Raw genomic sequence first — 18,701 nt, forward strand, 5'->3', positions numbered from 1 at the left:
TGTACGAGGGTCGCTAGGAGACAATTTACTGCCCATTAATATTGCCTCATATATGCCAGATAGGACATCCACGCTCCGCGAGGAGCCTAAGCTGCATCGGCGTAGTACACATCTAAGCAAGCTCATCGCCACTAACTAGCAGTTATAACTGCCCCTAGTCACCGTGGGGTCGTTCAGTGTATTAGATAAGGGACTGGATACCTTCGGCGTGCGTACGAGGAAGATAGATATTCCCTTCTTAGTCGGTATAGGAGTAGGGCTATCTATTCGACATCGTACATTAGTAGGTGATCCCAGGATATAGTAGAAGCATCGACTTACCTAGTCCACTCTCCCGGTCCAAAGTTAGGAATACCTTCGCCTAGCCGAGGGTCCCAGGGTTCACGATCGCCATTATACGAGGGTTAGCTTCACGTCCTAGAAAGTTATAGAATAAGGAGTTATACAAGGAGTTAGAGCCACCCTAGCCACCAGAACTAGCATCCTAACCACAATCACGACCACGACCACGACTAAGACCAAGATCCCTACCACTAGCACTACCGCCATCTTCATAACCACGGCCACCACCACAGCCACCACCACGACCGGAACTATATATTTATTAGTATCACTATAAATCATAACAAACGGCACGTATCATCAGGGATCGTATAAGGAAGATATTTTGACGCGCGTAGCGTTAGCGCGGCGAGGCGGACGAGAGAGTGAGAATGAGATAAAGAATATTGTAAGCGGCAGATATATTAGTTATAAAGAAAAAACACGTATACGAGAGAGAGTTGTGAAGGAAGGAAGGTTAGAAAGAGAGAAAAGAAGTGAATTTATATCGTTGGATTATACAAGGAAACTTCTATCTCACTTCGAGTCTACCCTTATCGATATTATACAACGCCGGAGATCTCTATCTATAGTGATTACCAGGCAGCGACCTCTATTAAGGCACTGACCTCCATTAAGGCACCGACCTTCATTAATAACACAACCTCTAGCGAGGCATCGACATCCAACTCATCGTACAACTTCACTTTCACGACCACCACCAAGGCACCGACCTCTATTAAGGCACCGATATCTAACTCATTGTATAACTTCACTTTCACGACCTCTATCAAGGCAGCGACCTCAATCAAAGTAGTAACCTCCATTAATAACACGACCTCTATTAAGACACCGACATCTAACTCATTATATAACTTCACTTTCACGACCTCTATTAAGGCAGCGACCTCAATCAAGGTAGCAACCTCTATCAATAACACGACCTCCAGCGAGGCACCGACATCTAGCTTATCGTATAACTGCACTTTCACGACCTCCAACTTCATATCTAGTATTAATATCACGATCTATATTAATACCTAGCTCATCGTATAACTCTAACACCACAACCTCTAATCTCACTACCTACATTAATACCTAGCTTATCGTATAACTACACTTTCACGAACTCTAACTTCATATCTAGTATCAATATCACGATCTATATTAACTCCTAGCTTATCTTATATAACTCTAACTCCACGACCTCTAATACCACAACCTATATCGACACCTATTCCTCGTATAACTTCATATCGACGACCTTCAACTCCATAATATCAATCTATACCTAACTTATTATATAACTGCACTTTCATAAACTCTAATTTCACGTCTAGTATTAATATTCGGCTACGCGCCAAATATCTATACGATACTAGTATATACTACTAAATCAAAAAGGATAACCCCTTACTATCGTATAACTCCTATACCACGACCTCTAACTCCCGGACAAAGATCTAGATCTAACTTATCGTATAACTTCACTTTGGCGAACTCTAATATCACGTCTAGTATTAATCTTATAGTATTAGAGGTCGTAGAAGTGAAGTTATACGATAGTAAAGGGGTTATCCTTTTCGATTTAATAGTGTGTGCTAGTATTATATAGATATTTGGCGCGGAGCTAAATATAAATACTAGTCGTGATATTAATACTTAACCTATTTTTACTATTACTTATTCCACCTAACCTATATATATATCGCGATTCTAACTACCAACCTTACTATGACTAATTAGGGCGAAAATATAAGTTAATATTAAAAGCTTTTAGAAGGCCTTCTTAATTAAGGTACTTAACTAATATTAATATAGGCTATATTTGTAATTGATCTAGCGATCTTAGGAGAGTTAGAAAGTTCGGGTTTCTAATTTATCTATATCCGGTACTTAGTTATCGTATAAGATTAACTTTATATAACTCTAGTTTTATTTACTAACCTTTATATTTATTAGGACGATATCACGATCCGCAGACCTATCGCGTTATCCTAGGCCTCCCGTAGTCACGTTCTATAGCACTAGGAACCTACAAAGTGTCTATATTGGCGAGACAAAAATATACAGATTATCGTATAACTTCACTTTTATAGCTATAGCTCAGTTAGTGATCTTAATCTTATAGCTATAGCTCACTTACTTATTTTACTTTCACAGCACCTAAATAATTAAGTAACCTCACTTTTAGAGTATCTAGACTATCGTATAACTTTACTTATATATCGATATCTTACTTAATCACTTCACTTTTAAAGCTTTAAAATAATAATACAATCTCACTTCTACGGCCTTTATACTATCGTAAAACTTCACTTTAATCGCTTACCGCTTATTAACTAACTCTAATATAGCCTCTAAGATATATTTTTAACTTTACTACCTCGATCTTTTCTGACTTACTCTTTTTTTACGATCTCAATTTTATTATATAAAATTAACTACGACTTCCTACTCCTTATATAACTATAATATTATAATCTTTAGCGAGAATCCGCTTTAATCTGTTAAGTTAGTTAGGACTTAAAATTCTAAGAATGTCCCTTATAACTATATAATATATATTATAAATAATATATCCTAAGTCGACCTCTATAATCTTGAATATCGTATAATTAATTAAAATAGATATTATTATATAAAGAGAAGTCTCTCTCTTCCCTAAATTAAATTAAGTTAACAAGGAAACCCCCGTAAAATACCTTCTTTCCCGATATCTAAGATTCCTAGAGTTCTTAGGATGCTTATATAAATTGGGTTATATAAGGGAGTTAAGGGTTTGTACGACTAGCCTAACTGTACTAACTGTATCCCATCAAAAAATTCACGAGAATTTCAGATCCCTATAACACCCTCTTTAAGAGATTGTATAAGTCCAGGTTTGAAACCGGAGATAAACCGATCGCTCACTTAGAACTCCTCTAAATCTTAGCGTCGTCCGACCGTTATTTTCAAATAGGATGCACTCGCGAAGTCCAATTGGGATGCACCCCTTAGCGTGGCTTGGCACCCATAGTTAAGAATCAAACCCTAAATGGGATGCACTGCATCCCATAACCCCCCATGGGATAGATGAGCCCACCCCTGCAGGCCGACCTCAGCCAAATGCTATACCTCTGCTCCAGGAATCTGAGTGGCATGCGGATAAGATCTACGACGAGGATCCGCTAAGTTGTATCTACTACTTCATAGAATGGCGTGTCACCCTCAATAATAAGGCCGTGGTAAGGGACACGGAAGAAGACCTGGTATTGGCCCCAAGCGCCTATTAGCAGCTGTTCCTGGAAAGAAGTTACAAACTGTCCTGCGAGAGAAAATCACTCGCAACAAGAGGGTCAGGATAGATGATACGGCGATTGTTGCGGCAGTCAATGATCGTTCCCAGCGTGATTAGATTAAGCGCTTCAATGAGACCGAAATTGTTTGGGCTCCTATCGAGAAGCAGTTGCGGATGTGGTCGAGTCATTCTGTCGTGGGAAAAGACTCACACTGAGGGTCAGTTTCAACTACGTAGAGGATTGCACTTCTCTATCTGCTGAGCGGAAAGGGGACAAGAAAGGTAAATCTTGCGTCACACGAAGGATGCTTGATGATCGAGATGCCTAGCTAGATGCTGAAGAAATTGTATGCGGCCAGCAATTAATTTGGCGCCGAGTCTAAGTTACCTATTATTGAAATAGTATAGAAAAACGTGTTGGTGTTGGGTATTGGCGTTTCTATTTTTGTGTTGGATAATTTGCCGCATTGAGCGTTGCCAAGCTAATCAAGTGCGTCCTCTGCAGTCATCTTCCGATCATTAACTTTCTGCTTGTATCACCGCCTTCAATTTGTTTGGCGCTTGCAGGGGTCTTTGAAAATCGGACTAATGCGCGAGCGATCACATCCGAAGAATCATCTGTCGACACGTGTGCCCGTCGAAGCGCCCGAGAGTCCTGATCACTCACAGGGGAGAATGGCACGCGGCTGTAATATTTTCAAGGTGGGAATGTTTTACCCCCCTCCTTCGCTTTCAACTATCCTAGTGCTATCTAGGATACCACGTCTCGGAGTCTAAGATACTCGGCCGACTGCAAGTTTCTACCAAAATATCCTCTCAGGATGGCGGAAGTTATCGGCCTTGTGTCCGGGATCATCACCGTCATCGAGACCTCTATCAAACTATACGACGGCGCTCAGAAGGACATCAAATTATCTGAGACGTTCGAAGCTGTTCGACGCCGACTCCCCGTTATTCTCGATACCCTCTTGACATGCAAAGAAAACCTCGCACCGCGAAAAGAATTGATCCCCGAAGATGTTTGTGAAGCGTTAGAGGCGACCCTTTACGCCTGCCGTACAAAAGCAAGGAACTTGGAAGAAATCTTTGAGAAGATCGTACCCGGTGAAAGCGATACAAGAGAACAACGCTATTTGAAAATTCTCCGCAGACTCGGCAAAGGGAACAAAGTCGAAGAGCTTATGCTTGGTTTGGCCGAAGACGTACAACTGCTTGTCAATCACGATGCGGTCAAGTCTGCCAATCGAGAGCAAAATTCCCAGCTTGAAGATACTATCAATGAAATGAGGTCAGTCATTTCAGGAACGGAAAAATTGGGCACCACAATGAGTTTCAGCAGCGGAGGCGGGGCACAGACAAACTATGTCCAGCAAGGCCGTGGGGATCAATATATCAGCAACGGTGGAAAGCAGTACAATGCTGAGATCCAACATTTCGGTAAGGATTAGTTGTTTGAAGCGTTCTTATTGAGCCGGCAACATGAAAGGGAAATTTGTTCGGCCAATTCTGCAAAGAATGGGGTTTTGGGTCTTATATTATCATCCGTCATAATTAGGACTGCCGATTTGGCTTCTTCTGTCTTCACCTATCTTGACTGTTATTGAACGCTAGTAAGAAGCTCTGCTAACGGTTACATGTAGTTGAGGTCAAACAGAAAGAGGACTTTGGGTTCCATGGACCCGTTGGTGTTTGTCTTGGCAAAGCGCCTTATATCGCTCCAGAACTCTTTATCGGTCGTGGCTCCGAGCTTGATGAAATTGCAGAAATTTTACACCCGGTTCAGGAGCTTCAAAAGCATCGACGTCTAGTTCTCGGTGGGATGGGTGGTATTGGCAAGACTCGGCTTGCTATCGCTTACGCAGAGTCGCAATTTAGATTTTATAGCTCGGTATTTTGGCTGAATGCAGCGTCCGAGGCTACACTGAAAGATAGTTTTCGATCAATCGCCAGCCTCATTTTCGATATTCAAGATTCTCGACTCTTAGAGGGTAAAGATACTATCGGACGTGTACACCAATGGCTATCTGATTCGACAAATACCCAGTGGTTATTGATCTTTGATAATTATGACGACCCCGACCAATTTGAGATCAACAATTACTACCCACATACCATAAGTCATGGGGCTATTATAGTTACTACCAGATGGCCAGATCGGGTTGGCGGAAACCTTTTACATGTGAAGCCGTTGCAGGACATCGAAGATAGCCTAGCGGTCTTACGAACCCGGTCAAAAAGAGAGAATGTTGAATCAGGTATGATACCTACGAATACAAATAGGACCAACTAAAGGAAGCCATTAGATCCTCACGCAAAAGGCCTTGCAAAGCGGCTTGCTGGTCTTCCAATTGCTTTAGCAACTGCTGGGACATATCTTCAGCGAAGTACTCTTAGCTTTGAACGCTACCTACAAGAATACGAGAAACGCTGGAATCTTGATCCTCGTCACCCCACAAAGCTCCAGGAGTATCGTGAACGTACACTTTATACGACCTGGAATCTGTCATACGCTCGTCTGGAAACTATCGACTCGGCTGCGGCAAAATTACTCAAATTGTTAGCCTACTTCGGCAACAATAGCCTTTGGTACGATCTTTTCCACGACGGACTTACCACATAATCTCCCAAGTGGCTTCGTGAACTCGTTGTAGACGATATGGCCTTCCAGGGAGTGATGAGAACCTTGACCGAATTTTACTTCCTCGAAGTCCACTTGGCATCAGAATCATGGAGCATGCATAACTGTGTGCATGACTGGACTTTGGCAGTACTGAATGATAGTATTGATGAAGAGCATTATTGGTATGCTTTTAACTGCGTGAATGCAACTACGAGTGGGGTTGATGAACATTCTCTTGGCCATGTTGAATTTTCCCGTGCGGCTAGTCATGCATTACGACTAGTGCAATGCCGCTTCCTCGAGCATGATATGATCTCTATTTCTACGCCTGATCGACTCGCTATAGCCTTGAATGTGTCTCGATTGCTTCAATACCAAAGTCAGCTTTCTGCAGCGGAGCAACTATACGTACGGGTGCTCGCAGGGTATGAGCAAGCGCTAGGTGCGGATCATATATCAACCCTTGCCGCTGTCCATGACCTCGGGCTTCTATATACTCACCTAGTTATGGCGGACAAAGCCGAGGCAATGTTCGTGCGGGTGATAGCTGGGTATGAGAAAGTGCTAGGACCAGGCCATCTTTCAACGCTTGATGCTAGCAATAATCTCGGGAATATATATGTTTACCAAGGGAAGCTGGACAAGGCAGAGGGGTTATACCTGCGGGCGCTGAATGGGTATGACAAAGACCATCCATCGACCTTTGGCAAGTTCAATAACCTCGGGAACGTATACCTGATCCAAGGAAAACTAGACAAAGCTGAGGAGATGTATGTGCGGGCTTTACCTGGACAAGAGAGTGCGCAAGGACCAGATCATATACCAACCCTTCTCACTATCCACAATCTGGGGAATCTATACAGTGAACAGGGCAAGCCGGACAAAGCCGAGGAGATGTACTTGCGAGCGCTAGCGGGGAGGGAAAAAGTGTTGGGTCCAGACCACTCTTTGACCCTTATCACTGTCAACAATCTTGGGAGATTATATGCTGACGAAGGAAAGATGGACAAAGCAGGGGAGATGTATGGGCGGGCGCTGAATGGAAGAGTAAGGAACGCTGCCAAAGGACCCTCTCCTTTTGTTCTCTCTTTCAAATAGTTGAAAAGAATGGCTGGTTACAAAAGAGAAAATCCTTGTCTGAACGTAGCCGGTAAGCGAGTGGCCACCCGCGAAACACTATTGTTAAAGCAGTATTTTACAACTTCAAGATTTCAATAACTATACATGATCCTTGCCTGACATTTAGCATGTAAATTTTTTTTGCTACGTAAAACAACATATATCGATTAGATATTAAAGAATAAGTGCTGAATTCGATTACTAAAAAATACACATATATCATATCACTGATGAGATGTAGCTTGGGCAGAGATAGTCTCGGTGCCATATTGCGCGGCAATTCTGGCAGATCTTAGATAGTGGTGTTATGAAGGATAGAGATCGAGGTATAGAGGTGCAGTGAGGTAGGAGTGTAAAGTACGGTTTTATACATAAAGTGGCCGTTCTGGAAATAAAAAAAGTGTCTATTATTAGGACACAATTATTTACGCCTTACCTTAATACAGATTAGTGTAGTCTCGGGTACAGCCCGAGAAACAAAGCGTGAGTGTCCGGGAGGGGGGACTGTTTTCGAATTTAGTTTTGGCCACTGGCCATTTCGGTAAGTATAGTGTGAGACCACGCAGTAGTCTCTAGGTCAGGATGGGTAAGCGAGGTAGACACCTAATATGCGTGTAATACAATGTAGTGGATTGTAAGATAAACTGAACGCTGGCCCTTCTCAGGTCCAGCGGGGCTTCACTTAAATACAGACTGGCCCGGCTGCGGGCGGTGAAGCCCAACAACATGATACTGCCATGGCATCTAAGTATGCCTCAGGCCGTAGTTGGTATCGTCAGTCAGTGGTCCTGACAGCCTTGACGCAGTGAACCAGTGAACTGGTCAATCAGAGCTTTGCTAAATCTCTATTGTTTTATTATTTGAAAACACCACTGCATCTCGGGGAATGCCCGGGAGATCAGTCATTGTGACTAAGCCACACCTACACACGGTGACGACCTAGGTGCCTAGGTATACACAGTATTATTTAGGCCACATGAGAATGGTTCATATAGGCAGGTTTTGTGACAATTATTACCAACTGAAGTTCAAAATCACACCTTTTTCCTCTATCACTGTCACGCCACGGTAAGACTGGCACCATAAAATTGCTTAGGTTAGGTCTAGAGACGTAAAATTGGGATTTGGAGTTACTTGAATTTGGAGATGAGCGCTAACAAGTACTTTCGACACTAAATTTCACTTTAATACGAGAATTTTGAAGGATCTGTTATGGAGACGGTTTTCAGAATCTCCCTTGAATACATTGTCTAACGAATGCTACCTCTACGCCTTGAAGAAGCATCTACCCAATTCATTCCAGTTGTCACTACATTCTTTCATTCAACATGCTATATTAAGTACATTCCATACGGGCTCAGTCGGGAAAAACCGTACGGCCTCATTTAGGATTGCTGCGTCCAGGATTGCACGTACGACCTCACGGCCTCACCAAGGACATTCGCGACCTCCCCTAGGACGACCTCTACTACGTGCAGGTTGTGTGTGTGTTGTTCGTTGGTTGCTGTTGCCCAGTCTGTATTGTCAGACAGCCATCGAGCCATCCCCTTTTCAGTATTGATTTAAAACTGGGGAAAATTTGAAATAGATTACTCGGCGGGAACCTAACTGTAATGCAGTGGCTTAAATAACTGTAATCTAACTTCGTGGAAACCCTAACGCTATATAAAAAAATGCTGACTAAACTGTAATGCACTGCATTACAGTTACCCCCATGGGATAGGACCTGGGTTTTACTCAATATACGGACCTTTTGTCCGTGGACGGCCCATGTCAATGTCTAGGGAAGACGGTGTGGGCGGAAAGGCGGTGGAATACGTTGTATCAATATTGCTTATATAAGACTTTATTTTGAGCCGGTTTTCGACTACTAGAATGGGGGTATGGTGATGCAATGTTGACGGGCATAGTATAATGTTTACTCCGTGATTTACGTAACTGTTCTACTATCCCCTAAGAAATTGCGACGGTCAAGAACTCAATAAATCGCCGCAGCTTATTCATATTCTTAGTATTACAAATAGACTCAAGAATTGGCTGCACCACTTACTGCAGTTCCTAATATTTTCATGATCTTGGTCTCCTTGCATCTTTAGCATACTGACTTGTTACCTGAAGACCAATGCAGTATCTCGATGCGCAACTGATAGCTAATTATTCTTTCTCATGTCTCTAGATATTACTCTCTTACCAACCACAGAGTAGTACGCAAGGGGGAGGTCCTTAAAAGATGCAATTATAATTTCATGTAAGAAAATTTGGCATTGCTACAGGCCTTTGGCTAAAGTGGGGCCCAATCACGCTCCATTCGCCAGGAATGATTGGTAGCCAAGTATTCGCGCCAACTATTGGCTAAAGCTGCGCATGCCGATGTTTTGATTCCTCCCTTTATTTCTGGGACCTCAATCATAAATACAGAGCGCTTTTCATACTTTGATTCCCCAATGCCTATCGATTGAGAAAGTTACTCTCAATGGAAAAAGCTTCGACAGATCTCCCAACACAAGGACCACCGAATGCCACACCGGATGAAGCGCAAACTACCTCCCAGCCTCAGGTCAAAGCCTGGTCTTTGGCCTTTCTCACTGTCGCCTTATGTCTAGGCATATTCTGCATGTCCTTGGTGAGCGAGCTATTTTACAAACTGGCCACATCTAAGACAATATATGCTAATCTTTCAGGATGTCACAATTATTACCACCGCCATTCCACATATCACGGATCAATTCAACTCATTCGACGACTTGGGCTGGTACGGCAGCTCTTATCTTCTCACAAATTCCGCAACAACCCTTGCTTTTGGCAAATTGTACAAATTCTACTACATAAAATGGGTATACTTATCTGCGCTGTGCTTGTTTGAGATAGGTTCAGTCGTGTGCGGGGCTAGCCCTAACTCTATTGCTTTTATTATAGGTCGATGCATTGCTGGTCTAGGTGCTGGAGGCCTATTCACCGGGAGTATTCTCATAATCGCCCGAACTGTGCCTTTGCATCGTCGCCCAATCTTCACAGCCTCTCTGGGCAGCATGTACGGCATTGCTAGCGTTGTGGGTCCTCCGTAAGCTCGCCCAATTCCTTTTACACAAAATTCGCGCTTACTGGAATAGGTTGGGAGGTGTTCTCACAGATCACGTCTCTTGGCGATGGTGTTTCTACATCAATTTGCCCATCGGTGGTGTGACGACACTGTTCGTTTTGTTCTTCTTCCATGGCGACGGGCCGGTCAAAAGCCGCCCAAAGCTAGGCCAACAGCTAGGCCAACTCGACCCCATTGGCACCGCCATGTATCTACCCGCTATTGTTTGTGTTCTATTGGCTCTGCAGTGGGGGGGCAGTCAATACTCTTGGAATAATCCTCGAATCATCGTCTTGTTCGTGCTTGCCGGTGTGCTCTTGATCGCTTTCATGGGAAGCCAAGTTAGGCTAAATGAAAAGGCCACACTTCCACCACGAATAATGAGGAATCGAAACGTCTGGTCCTCAGCGTGGTACGCGGCTACTCTCAACGGTGCCTACTTGGTATTCATCTACTATGTATGTCGGGCTGAGCCAACTTTGTGTTACCAAGCTAACCTTCCCAGCTCCCTATCTGGTTTCAGGCAATTAAATCGGCGTCAGCCACTAAATCCGGCGTTATGAACCTGCCGAGCATTATATCTGTCGTTATTGTCTCAATTCTATCGGGTATCCTTGTCACTATTTTCGGCTACTACAACCCAATCATGATCCTGGCCTCCATCGTGATGGTGGTTGGTGCTGTGCTACTGAGTACGCTAACGCCGAAGTCGGGTGATGCCATGTGGATAAGCTACCAAATTCTCATGGGCATAGGTGTGGGTTTGGGTATGCAACAGCCATTTATAGTGGTTCAGAATATGCTACCCGATGATGACATACCAACTGGAACCGCCGTGATAACAATCGCCCAGACCTTGGGTGGTGCAATCTTCATCTCTGTGGCTCAGAATGTCTTTCAGAATCGTTTTTCTCGCGTCTTGCATGCTAAAGACCCCGCGGCCAACGTGGCTGAGGTTCTCTCAGCTGGCACAACCACACTTCACCAAAATATTTCTGAAGACCAGCTTCCAGTCATTCTCGAATGCTATAACTCTGCTGTGACGCAGGCATTCTATGTGGCAGTGGCTCTGGCGGGACTTTCCTTGCTCGGGACCATTGCGTTGGAATGGAAGTCTGTCAAAGAGAACCGAAAGTCAGAGCCTGTCGAGGAGAAAGGACCCTAGTTTCAAGCAGGGTCCATTTACTCACAACATGAAGATGTATGGCCTGAAGAGGCTTTCTTTGGACGCATGTATACAAAGGCGCCTGGGTGGCTCTAGCCTCAAGCTGACTATAGCTGCAACCTGCGGCTTCTAATCCGAAAATGAACTTTCGAGTGCAGGGGATCTTCTTAGCATGATATAATCATTGGACGGTAAATAAATTGGAGCAACAGAACATGAAACGAAAACTGCGGATCGGCATTCTGACACGATTGCATCAAGGATAAATGTGATGCAGCAGTTGTGACACCCCGAGGTAGCATCCCTTTGTCCCTTACATATGTACACCTGAGACCGCCAAACGCATTCAAGCGCATGTAGCCTCCTTCAGATAGCGAAACCTAGAAATATAACCCTTTGGAAGGGGACCTAATGATATTGGCTTGGAATAACCCATCGTCCTTGATGAGCGTCAAAGGTCTCCTACTCTCCCCTCACAACATCATTTTACTCCTCTCCAACGCACAATGACATTTCTTTCATCCACTCAGACTCCAGAGGCAACCGTGTCGGAGCTCGAGATGGGGTCAGATACGCCGTATCATACACTAAGCAAGTCGATGCCTTTCTCAAACCTGGATCAATACAAGTACTGGCACGCAGTCGCGCCCATGCTGGGAGAAATGCTCTCCAACGGTCATTACAGTGTCCACAAGCAATATGAATACTTGTGCTTGTTCGCCCATATCATTGTTCCAAGGCTTGGGCCTTTTCCAGGCCAGAAGGACATCTACAAATGTTTGCTTGGGGGCACTGGGTCAGTAGAACTCAGTCAAAATGTTCAGAGATCAGGCTTTACTACGCGAGTCGCATTTGAGCCAACGAGTTACATCGCCAGTACCGGGGCAGACCCGTTTAACAGACACGTCGTACATGCCACTTTGGCGGAGTTGAGAACAATTGGATCTGCCAATGTGGATATGGAGCTGCATCAGTTGCTCGTCAGTGAGCTAACTTTGACGGACCGTGAGGAGAGACTCATGACTTCAGATCAGGTCTTGAAAACGGCGTGGAAAACACAAATACTTCTCGCTTTGGATTTGAGTACCTCGGAGATCACGGTCAAAGAGTACTTTTATCCTGCACTCAAGGCCTCTGTGACAGGTCAGAGTGTGGCCAATCTCTGCTTCTCTGCGATCAGGAAGGTGGACAAACAAGGACTTTTTGATGCCCCTTGCAAGGTTATTAAGGCTTATGTTAGAGGCCAGGATCATACAGACCTGTACTTCTTGTCCTGTGATCTCTGCGATCCAGCTAATACCCGTTTCAAGCTCTACATTATGGAGCTTGACATGAGAATGGCGAAAGTTGAGGAGCACTGGACGATGGGTGGAATCCTAACTGGTCACGATATATCAGTCGGTCTGCAAATGCTGCGTGAGCTATGGGTCGAGCTTGGCATTGTTGAGGGAATGCGAAATGAACCCGAGCGGCCTTCACTTCCGGGAGATCCCGATACAATTGTTCCATTCATCATGAATTACGAAATGAAACCTGACGAGGCGTTACCGAAACCGAAATTTTACTTCCCTTTGGTTGGAATTCCCGAGCTGAAGATTGCCAATGTACTCACTGCTTTCTTTGAACGCTACGATATGCCCGAGCAGGCCGCAGTATATCGCAACAATCTGCAGACATACTAGTAAGTGTTTTCCATGACTCCCCATGATTCTTTATTGTCACTGATGTGGGTCTTCTCACTGAAGCCCCAGCAAGGACCTGGCAGTTGCAACTGACCATCAGGCATGGCTGTCCTTCTCATATTCGAAGAGCAAAGGACCGTATCTCACCATGTACTATCACTAGCAAAGGTGCTAGAGGAAGCAAACCTCGGTCGCCTGATAGGCCTTATGGCACCCAAACAGAAAATTCTGTCGCTGCTACAGATTGAAGAATCAATTTATGTCTTATTCTATGCAGCGAGGCCGCAGAATGAGGAGTGCATTCACCTGATCCGTAGGATAGATCATGGAAATTTGATTGAAGCTAAGGGGGGCTTTGTGACATTATCAATCAAGCCTTCTTTTGACAATCTGCAAAAACGGCAGACCATTTCTGGGGCACCAAGCCAGTTGTACCGTAGGTCATATCTAGATGCTTCTTGAGTGAAGGCAAGATTTTCTTCTCGTTTTCTTCCCTCAGTTCCTGACTCCACCACTTGCTTACGATGATAGGAATTACCGGCTCAGCGATACCGAACAAGTCTTCCGTGGTTGTATGAAATTCTTTCGAGACCGTGGTAACATGAACCTCCTGGAACCCTGCATCCACAAGCCTAGAGTGTACATAATCCTCGGAGTCCCAGCCGGGGTTCATGCAGGACATGAACTCTTTTGTCGTTGGAAATGGAAGATTTCCCGGAATCGTGGCAACTGCCGCTTCAAGGACAGCAAGCCACTCGGCTATAGTCTGTTAGAAAGGTCCGAATCAATGGATATTTATCTACAAGCATACTTCGCTGCCAGGTTGAAATGGTAAGTTTTCCTCCCGGGTGGAGGACTCGCATAACATCTGTTATATCTTTCTCAGCATATGCTCCGTCATCTTTCCGAGTCGCCTATTTCTCACCTTTCAGTGCCGCTTGAGTATCAGGGAACGAAGTAAATGCTAAATGGAGGCAAAAATTCATATTAGCTTCACTGTCCTGAAAGCAAACGTTTGTTCGGATATCATGACGTACCTAGAGCTACGAACACATGAGTGTAGTACCCACTAGGAAGCTTAGTGTCTTGCGCATCCATAATTGTGGCGCTCGTGTTCTTCCAACCCTTTTCAAGGATTTTGCGTTTGACATGAGCAGTGAGCTCAGTCGAGATGTCCCCGCAGGTGAGCTCCCAGGTATCGTGCAGCTGAGAGTCCAACACCTCATGGAGATCATCACACACGACACCAGTTCCGCAAGCGAGGTCGAGCACCTTCAGGGGTCGCAAAGTTGATTCGGTCAGTCCTGACATCTGAATCAAGTCCTTTGTGAAATAACGGGTGATCTTTTCCGCGATCATATAGGTCTCAAGAATTCCTTTGCCCGAGTAGAGCTCTGTGAAGGTTGTGGCACGAGTCATGATGAAACGATTGTTGCTGTAAGTGGTGATATCAAACGATCTGTTATGAACGATTTCGAAATAGCAAAATTGGAAGGTCTGGGAAATTCTCAGGTGCTAAATTTTGAAACAAAACAGACGCGGTTAGAATAATGAATTCAGTAATCATACTGCTGATCACTCGAAGCTCCACATCCTGCAGTCATTTTCCGCGAAAGCAGGGATATTGACCTATGCAGCATACTTGCGCTTTCTAAAGTCATGATGCAAGGAGTCGCACGAGTCACAAGACTGGAGGTCTCTCATTCCAGGTATGATGTATCGTAAAAAGACACAAAATGATGCAGAGTTTGGAGAATATCCGTTCAGCTATCATCTAGTCACGCATGTTGCATCAACCTTGCTTCGGGCGTACTGACCGCCACTCAGACCTGGATCACTAGGCAATTCCCGACTAAATCCAATCTCGATTTTGTGTATTTCAAACGAGCTGGACATTGTCTTGATTAATACACATGCACACAGTCCAGTAGACAATGCAAGCGAAAGAAATTTTTGACTTCTTCTATCCAGGAGCAGGTTACGCAAGTTTGGTCTTCATCCTGGGGCTCATCTTGTTGCTTTACTGCCATGAGAGCCACTCCTTCACATGCATCAATTCATACCCTTGGGATTTATTTCAGCGCAAAGCCAAGCAAGAGTTCGAATCCGATGCCAGAGGACTAATAGACAAGGGCCTCCAAATGGTGAGCACAAAAAACCCAGATCGTTTGATTGCCTTGCTGAAAGTTGGTTGACAACCGCAGGGCCGCTCTGCTTTTCAGCTAGTGACTAACATGGGAACTTACCTGATACTGTCAGACCGATACGCCGAAGAAATCAAAAATGATGATAGATTCAGTGCTTTCGATGCGCTAAATGATGTATGTCCGTTTCTCAAAGAACACAAAATTTGCCAATACGATTTGTCTAAACTGTATAGGTTATCCTCCTCGAACTGCCTGGCTTCGAGACCATGTTTCAAGGTTCATTGCATAATCATGTGTCTCCCGTTGCAGTCTGGGCTTTGAACAGGGAGCTAGGTGGGTTCGCCGATCCTCGCTTTATTGAACCAAGCATATTGATCGCTGCTACATAGTTCATTTGACGCGTTCTCTCTCCGATGAAACCGGTCAGTGCTTGCAAGCACAATGGACTGACGCGACCGGTACGTTGCAAGCAACTCATAATACCGTGAAACACGCATGGTCTGATATTTTCTAGGCTGGCATAACGTCTCCATCCATGACACGGTGCTAACCTTGGTCGCACAGCTTACCACTAGAGCACTTATTGGCCCAGAGCTCTGCCGTAATCCTGAGTGGATTGATATTGCCATCAGCTTTACAATCATTCGTGCGATTGCCGTTGCAGACATACAATCCTGGCCAAGAATTTTACAGCCAGTCGTTCATTGGTTCTTGCCTACTTGCAAGGCTGTTCGCCGCCAAATCAAGCGAGCACAAGACATCCTTATGCCAGTTCTGCACCATAAAAAACAGTCAATCAACACGGGAGATCACTCTACCGAACATGAGTTTTCCACACTGACTTTTATTGATCAGTATGCTCAAGGCTCCCGCTATGACGCTACTATGGCCCAGTTGCGCCTAATAGCTGTATCGGTCTTGACTACTTCCGATATGGTGGAAAAGGTTTTAGCGAGATTCTGCGAGTATCCCGAACTTATTGAGCCACTGCGTGACGAAGTGATCTTGGCGTTCGAGAAAAGTGGTCTGAATCACAATTCTCTTCTTAAGCTAACACTCATGGAGAGTGTGATGAAAGAAAGCCAGCGGTTGGAACCTGCCACTCTAAGTAGGTCGCTCTTCTATTGTTACCACGTCTAAGTATTCTGCTGACCGAGTTCCTTATTTCTTTAGTATCAATGTTCCGTGTGGCCAAAGAGAAAGTGACCTTGGAGGACGGCACGATCATACCCAAGGGTACCAGCCTGGCATTTGCAAACGAACTCAGATTGGATCCATCAATGTACCCTGATCCTGAAAAATTCGATGGTTATCGGTTCCAGAACATGAGAAAGAGTCCCGAGAAAGCCGGGCTGGCCCAATTTACTAAGACTCGAGTGAGTCACCTCGCTTTTGGTCATGGGAGACATGCATGTCCAGGGCGCTTTCTATCCTGCGACGAAGCAAAATTGATCCTATGTCATATCTTGCTCAAGTACGACATTAAGCCAGCTGACGAACACGCTTCAAACTTGGCTGTCCGCGGCATGTTCATCCAAAGGGACTCGAGGGGGGTCATGTCGGTCAAACTTCGCGAGACAGAAGTTATGTTGTAGAAAATCCTGACTGTTTCTATATTGGCCTTAAATTTTAATGCCAACCGAAAATGACAATAAATATTATCGAATATCCATTTTCGCTCGTTTAAAAGACCTGCTCGTACGACGTAAACAAATTTCCTTGTCCGAAGTATTCCGCTCTTGATTGAGCATTATCTCCTACTTGCAGTCCGAATGAATATTTTGCGGTCGGTACTTGGTCCCATCCTGTACCGCCCTTATAACGGCTGGGAACTCCTTGTAAACGTCACGGTAAACGTCGTAGTCAAAGATCCACTGTGGCCGGGGAAATTTCATCATTGAGGGGTCTTGTTCGATAGCCGCCCAGTCAGGATCACGCATCTGGCTATAAATCGCATTACCACTCTCCTGGATGATCCTGGTGCGCTGGTGTCGGAAGGCTTCAACCGCTTGAAGACCCGATTTTACCTGGGTCTTACCGGCTAGCTCAAGACAGATAGCCAGCGTAGCGGCATCCTCAATAGACTGTCCACCTCCTTGGCCTACAATAGGGGACATTGCATGTGCGGCATCGCCAATGATCATAACGCGACCACCCTGAGAAATCCAGGTCGGCAGAGGATCACGGGAAATGATCTTGTAGTCGGCCAACTTGTCGCTTGGGGTATGTCTTAGAACTGCGGCCACTCGCGAGTAGACTGGCCAGTCTTGAATGAGAGCGAGAGCATCGTCCACATGGGCCTTCGTGGTATTTTCCCACGACTCCTCAGACGTCGTGTCGTTCTGAATTTTTGAGTCGGTGGTCAGTCATTATCATTATTCTCACATAATATCGGAATTAGACGTACTCGATGCCAGATCTGCCAGATAATATTCTGACCACGTTTTCCAGTTGCTAGTGTCAGTCCCAGGCCTCCATCGGTGATGTACCTTCGCATCCGGTCGCGTAAGCCAGCTTCCTCCAGGACCCAACTGGCCTCAGAATCACCTGAGACCAATTTTGCACTGAAGCATGCTCGATATGCGGCAAGCCCCGAAGCCTGGGGTTTGATCTGGTAGCCGAGCACAAAATCCCGTGTTTTGCTGTGCACTCCGTCTGCACCAATGACACAGTCGGCTGAGAGTCTCTGGTCACCATTTACCACCACTCCGGCGTGGCCATCATTCTCCCAGTACTGAGTGATCGCCGATCCAAAACGTAGATCAATCGCCAAAGACCTAGCATGGCGGTATAGCTCATTGACAAGGGTTCCGCGATGGATGATCATCCCTTCTCCAAAGCCATACCCGTCCATGGAATCCATCGCATACAGCTTTCCCGCTGGATCTAGGATCTCCATCGCGGCTACATCATCCGATTGACTTGTCAACTCATTCAAGATTCTGCCGTTATCCCAATGCTGCAAGACCTTTGCGGCATTACTTCCCAACGCGATGCTATCTCCTGTTCGAATTGATGAGCTGGGCCAAGACTTGCGATCCCGTAGAACTTACCCAACACCTTAACATCATGGCTTTTCTCGAGGCCTACGACCTTATGTCCCTTGTAATGGCACTCAATTGCAGCCACCAAACCAGCGATTCCGAGTCCCACGATGATAACGTCAACCCCACTGGATCGAGGCTCAGTAATGCCATCAGGCCGTACGTATTGGGTGACTGTCATCTTGACTCGTATTTTCCGATCTTTGGCCTCCGTGTTGATCAGAGTTTGCAATGAAGAAAGCGA

General features: G+C 45.1%; 7 protein-coding genes across 7 annotated transcripts; 4 read left to right on the forward strand and 3 right to left on the reverse strand.

Moving 5' to 3' along the window:
- Positions 1-484: 484 nt before the first annotated feature.
- Positions 485-1,328, reverse strand: N7443_005307 (uncharacterized protein; the record flags this gene model as incomplete). The annotated part of the gene is made up of 2 exons (XM_056885363.1): positions 485-593; positions 922-1,328. 2 exons carry the CDS (start codon positions 1,326-1,328, stop codon positions 485-487), a joined length of 516 nt encoding a protein of 171 aa, XP_056740811.1.
- A 3,094-nt stretch (positions 1,329-4,422) lies between these two features.
- Positions 4,423-7,319, forward strand: N7443_005308 (uncharacterized protein; the record flags this gene model as incomplete). Its single annotated transcript, XM_056885364.1, has 4 exons — positions 4,423-5,038; positions 5,242-5,856; positions 5,905-6,187; positions 6,383-7,319. The coding sequence occupies 4 exons, from the start codon at positions 4,423-4,425 to the stop codon at positions 7,317-7,319; spliced, it is 2,451 nt and encodes an 816-aa protein (XP_056740812.1).
- Positions 7,320-9,813: 2,494 nt separating this feature from the next.
- Positions 9,814-11,584, forward strand: N7443_005309 (MDR family MFS transporter; the record flags this gene model as incomplete). The annotated part of the gene is made up of 4 exons (XM_056885365.1): positions 9,814-9,963; positions 10,022-10,401; positions 10,451-10,877; positions 10,925-11,584. 4 exons carry the CDS (start codon positions 9,814-9,816, stop codon positions 11,582-11,584), a joined length of 1,617 nt encoding a protein of 538 aa, XP_056740813.1.
- A 506-nt stretch (positions 11,585-12,090) lies between these two features.
- On the forward strand, positions 12,091-13,429 carry cdpNPT (putative dimethylallyl tryptophan synthase; the record flags this gene model as incomplete). The annotated part of the gene is made up of 2 exons (XM_056885366.1): positions 12,091-13,265; positions 13,330-13,429. The coding sequence occupies 2 exons, from the start codon at positions 12,091-12,093 to the stop codon at positions 13,427-13,429; spliced, it is 1,275 nt and encodes a 424-aa protein (XP_056740814.1).
- A 207-nt stretch (positions 13,430-13,636) lies between these two features.
- Positions 13,637-14,685, reverse strand: N7443_005311 (class I SAM-dependent methyltransferase; the record flags this gene model as incomplete). The annotated part of the gene is made up of 4 exons (XM_056885367.1): positions 13,637-14,025; positions 14,078-14,134; positions 14,192-14,230; positions 14,304-14,685. 4 exons carry the CDS (start codon positions 14,683-14,685, stop codon positions 13,637-13,639), a joined length of 867 nt encoding a protein of 288 aa, XP_056740815.1.
- Positions 14,686-15,200: 515 nt separating this feature from the next.
- ftmG (cytochrome P450 monooxygenase ftmG) lies at positions 15,201-17,008 on the forward strand (the record flags this gene model as incomplete). Its single annotated transcript, XM_056885368.1, has 6 exons — positions 15,201-15,410; positions 15,471-15,587; positions 15,647-15,746; positions 15,803-15,871; positions 15,928-16,521; positions 16,587-17,008. The coding sequence occupies 6 exons, from the start codon at positions 15,201-15,203 to the stop codon at positions 17,006-17,008; spliced, it is 1,512 nt and encodes a 503-aa protein (XP_056740816.1).
- A 162-nt stretch (positions 17,009-17,170) lies between these two features.
- N7443_005313 (FAD-dependent oxidoreductase) lies at positions 17,171-18,638 on the reverse strand (the record flags this gene model as incomplete). Its single annotated transcript, XM_056885369.1, has 3 exons — positions 17,171-17,755; positions 17,821-18,416; positions 18,467-18,638. The coding sequence occupies 3 exons, from the start codon at positions 18,636-18,638 to the stop codon at positions 17,171-17,173; spliced, it is 1,353 nt and encodes a 450-aa protein (XP_056740817.1).
- Between the last annotated feature and the right edge of the window lie 63 nt (positions 18,639-18,701).

This window comes from Penicillium atrosanguineum, assembly GCF_028827265.1.
Source record: "Penicillium atrosanguineum strain IBT 20685 chromosome Unknown utg000004l_segment0_segment0, whole genome shotgun sequence".
Lineage (NCBI taxonomy): Eukaryota > Fungi > Ascomycota > Eurotiomycetes > Eurotiales > Aspergillaceae > Penicillium > Penicillium atrosanguineum.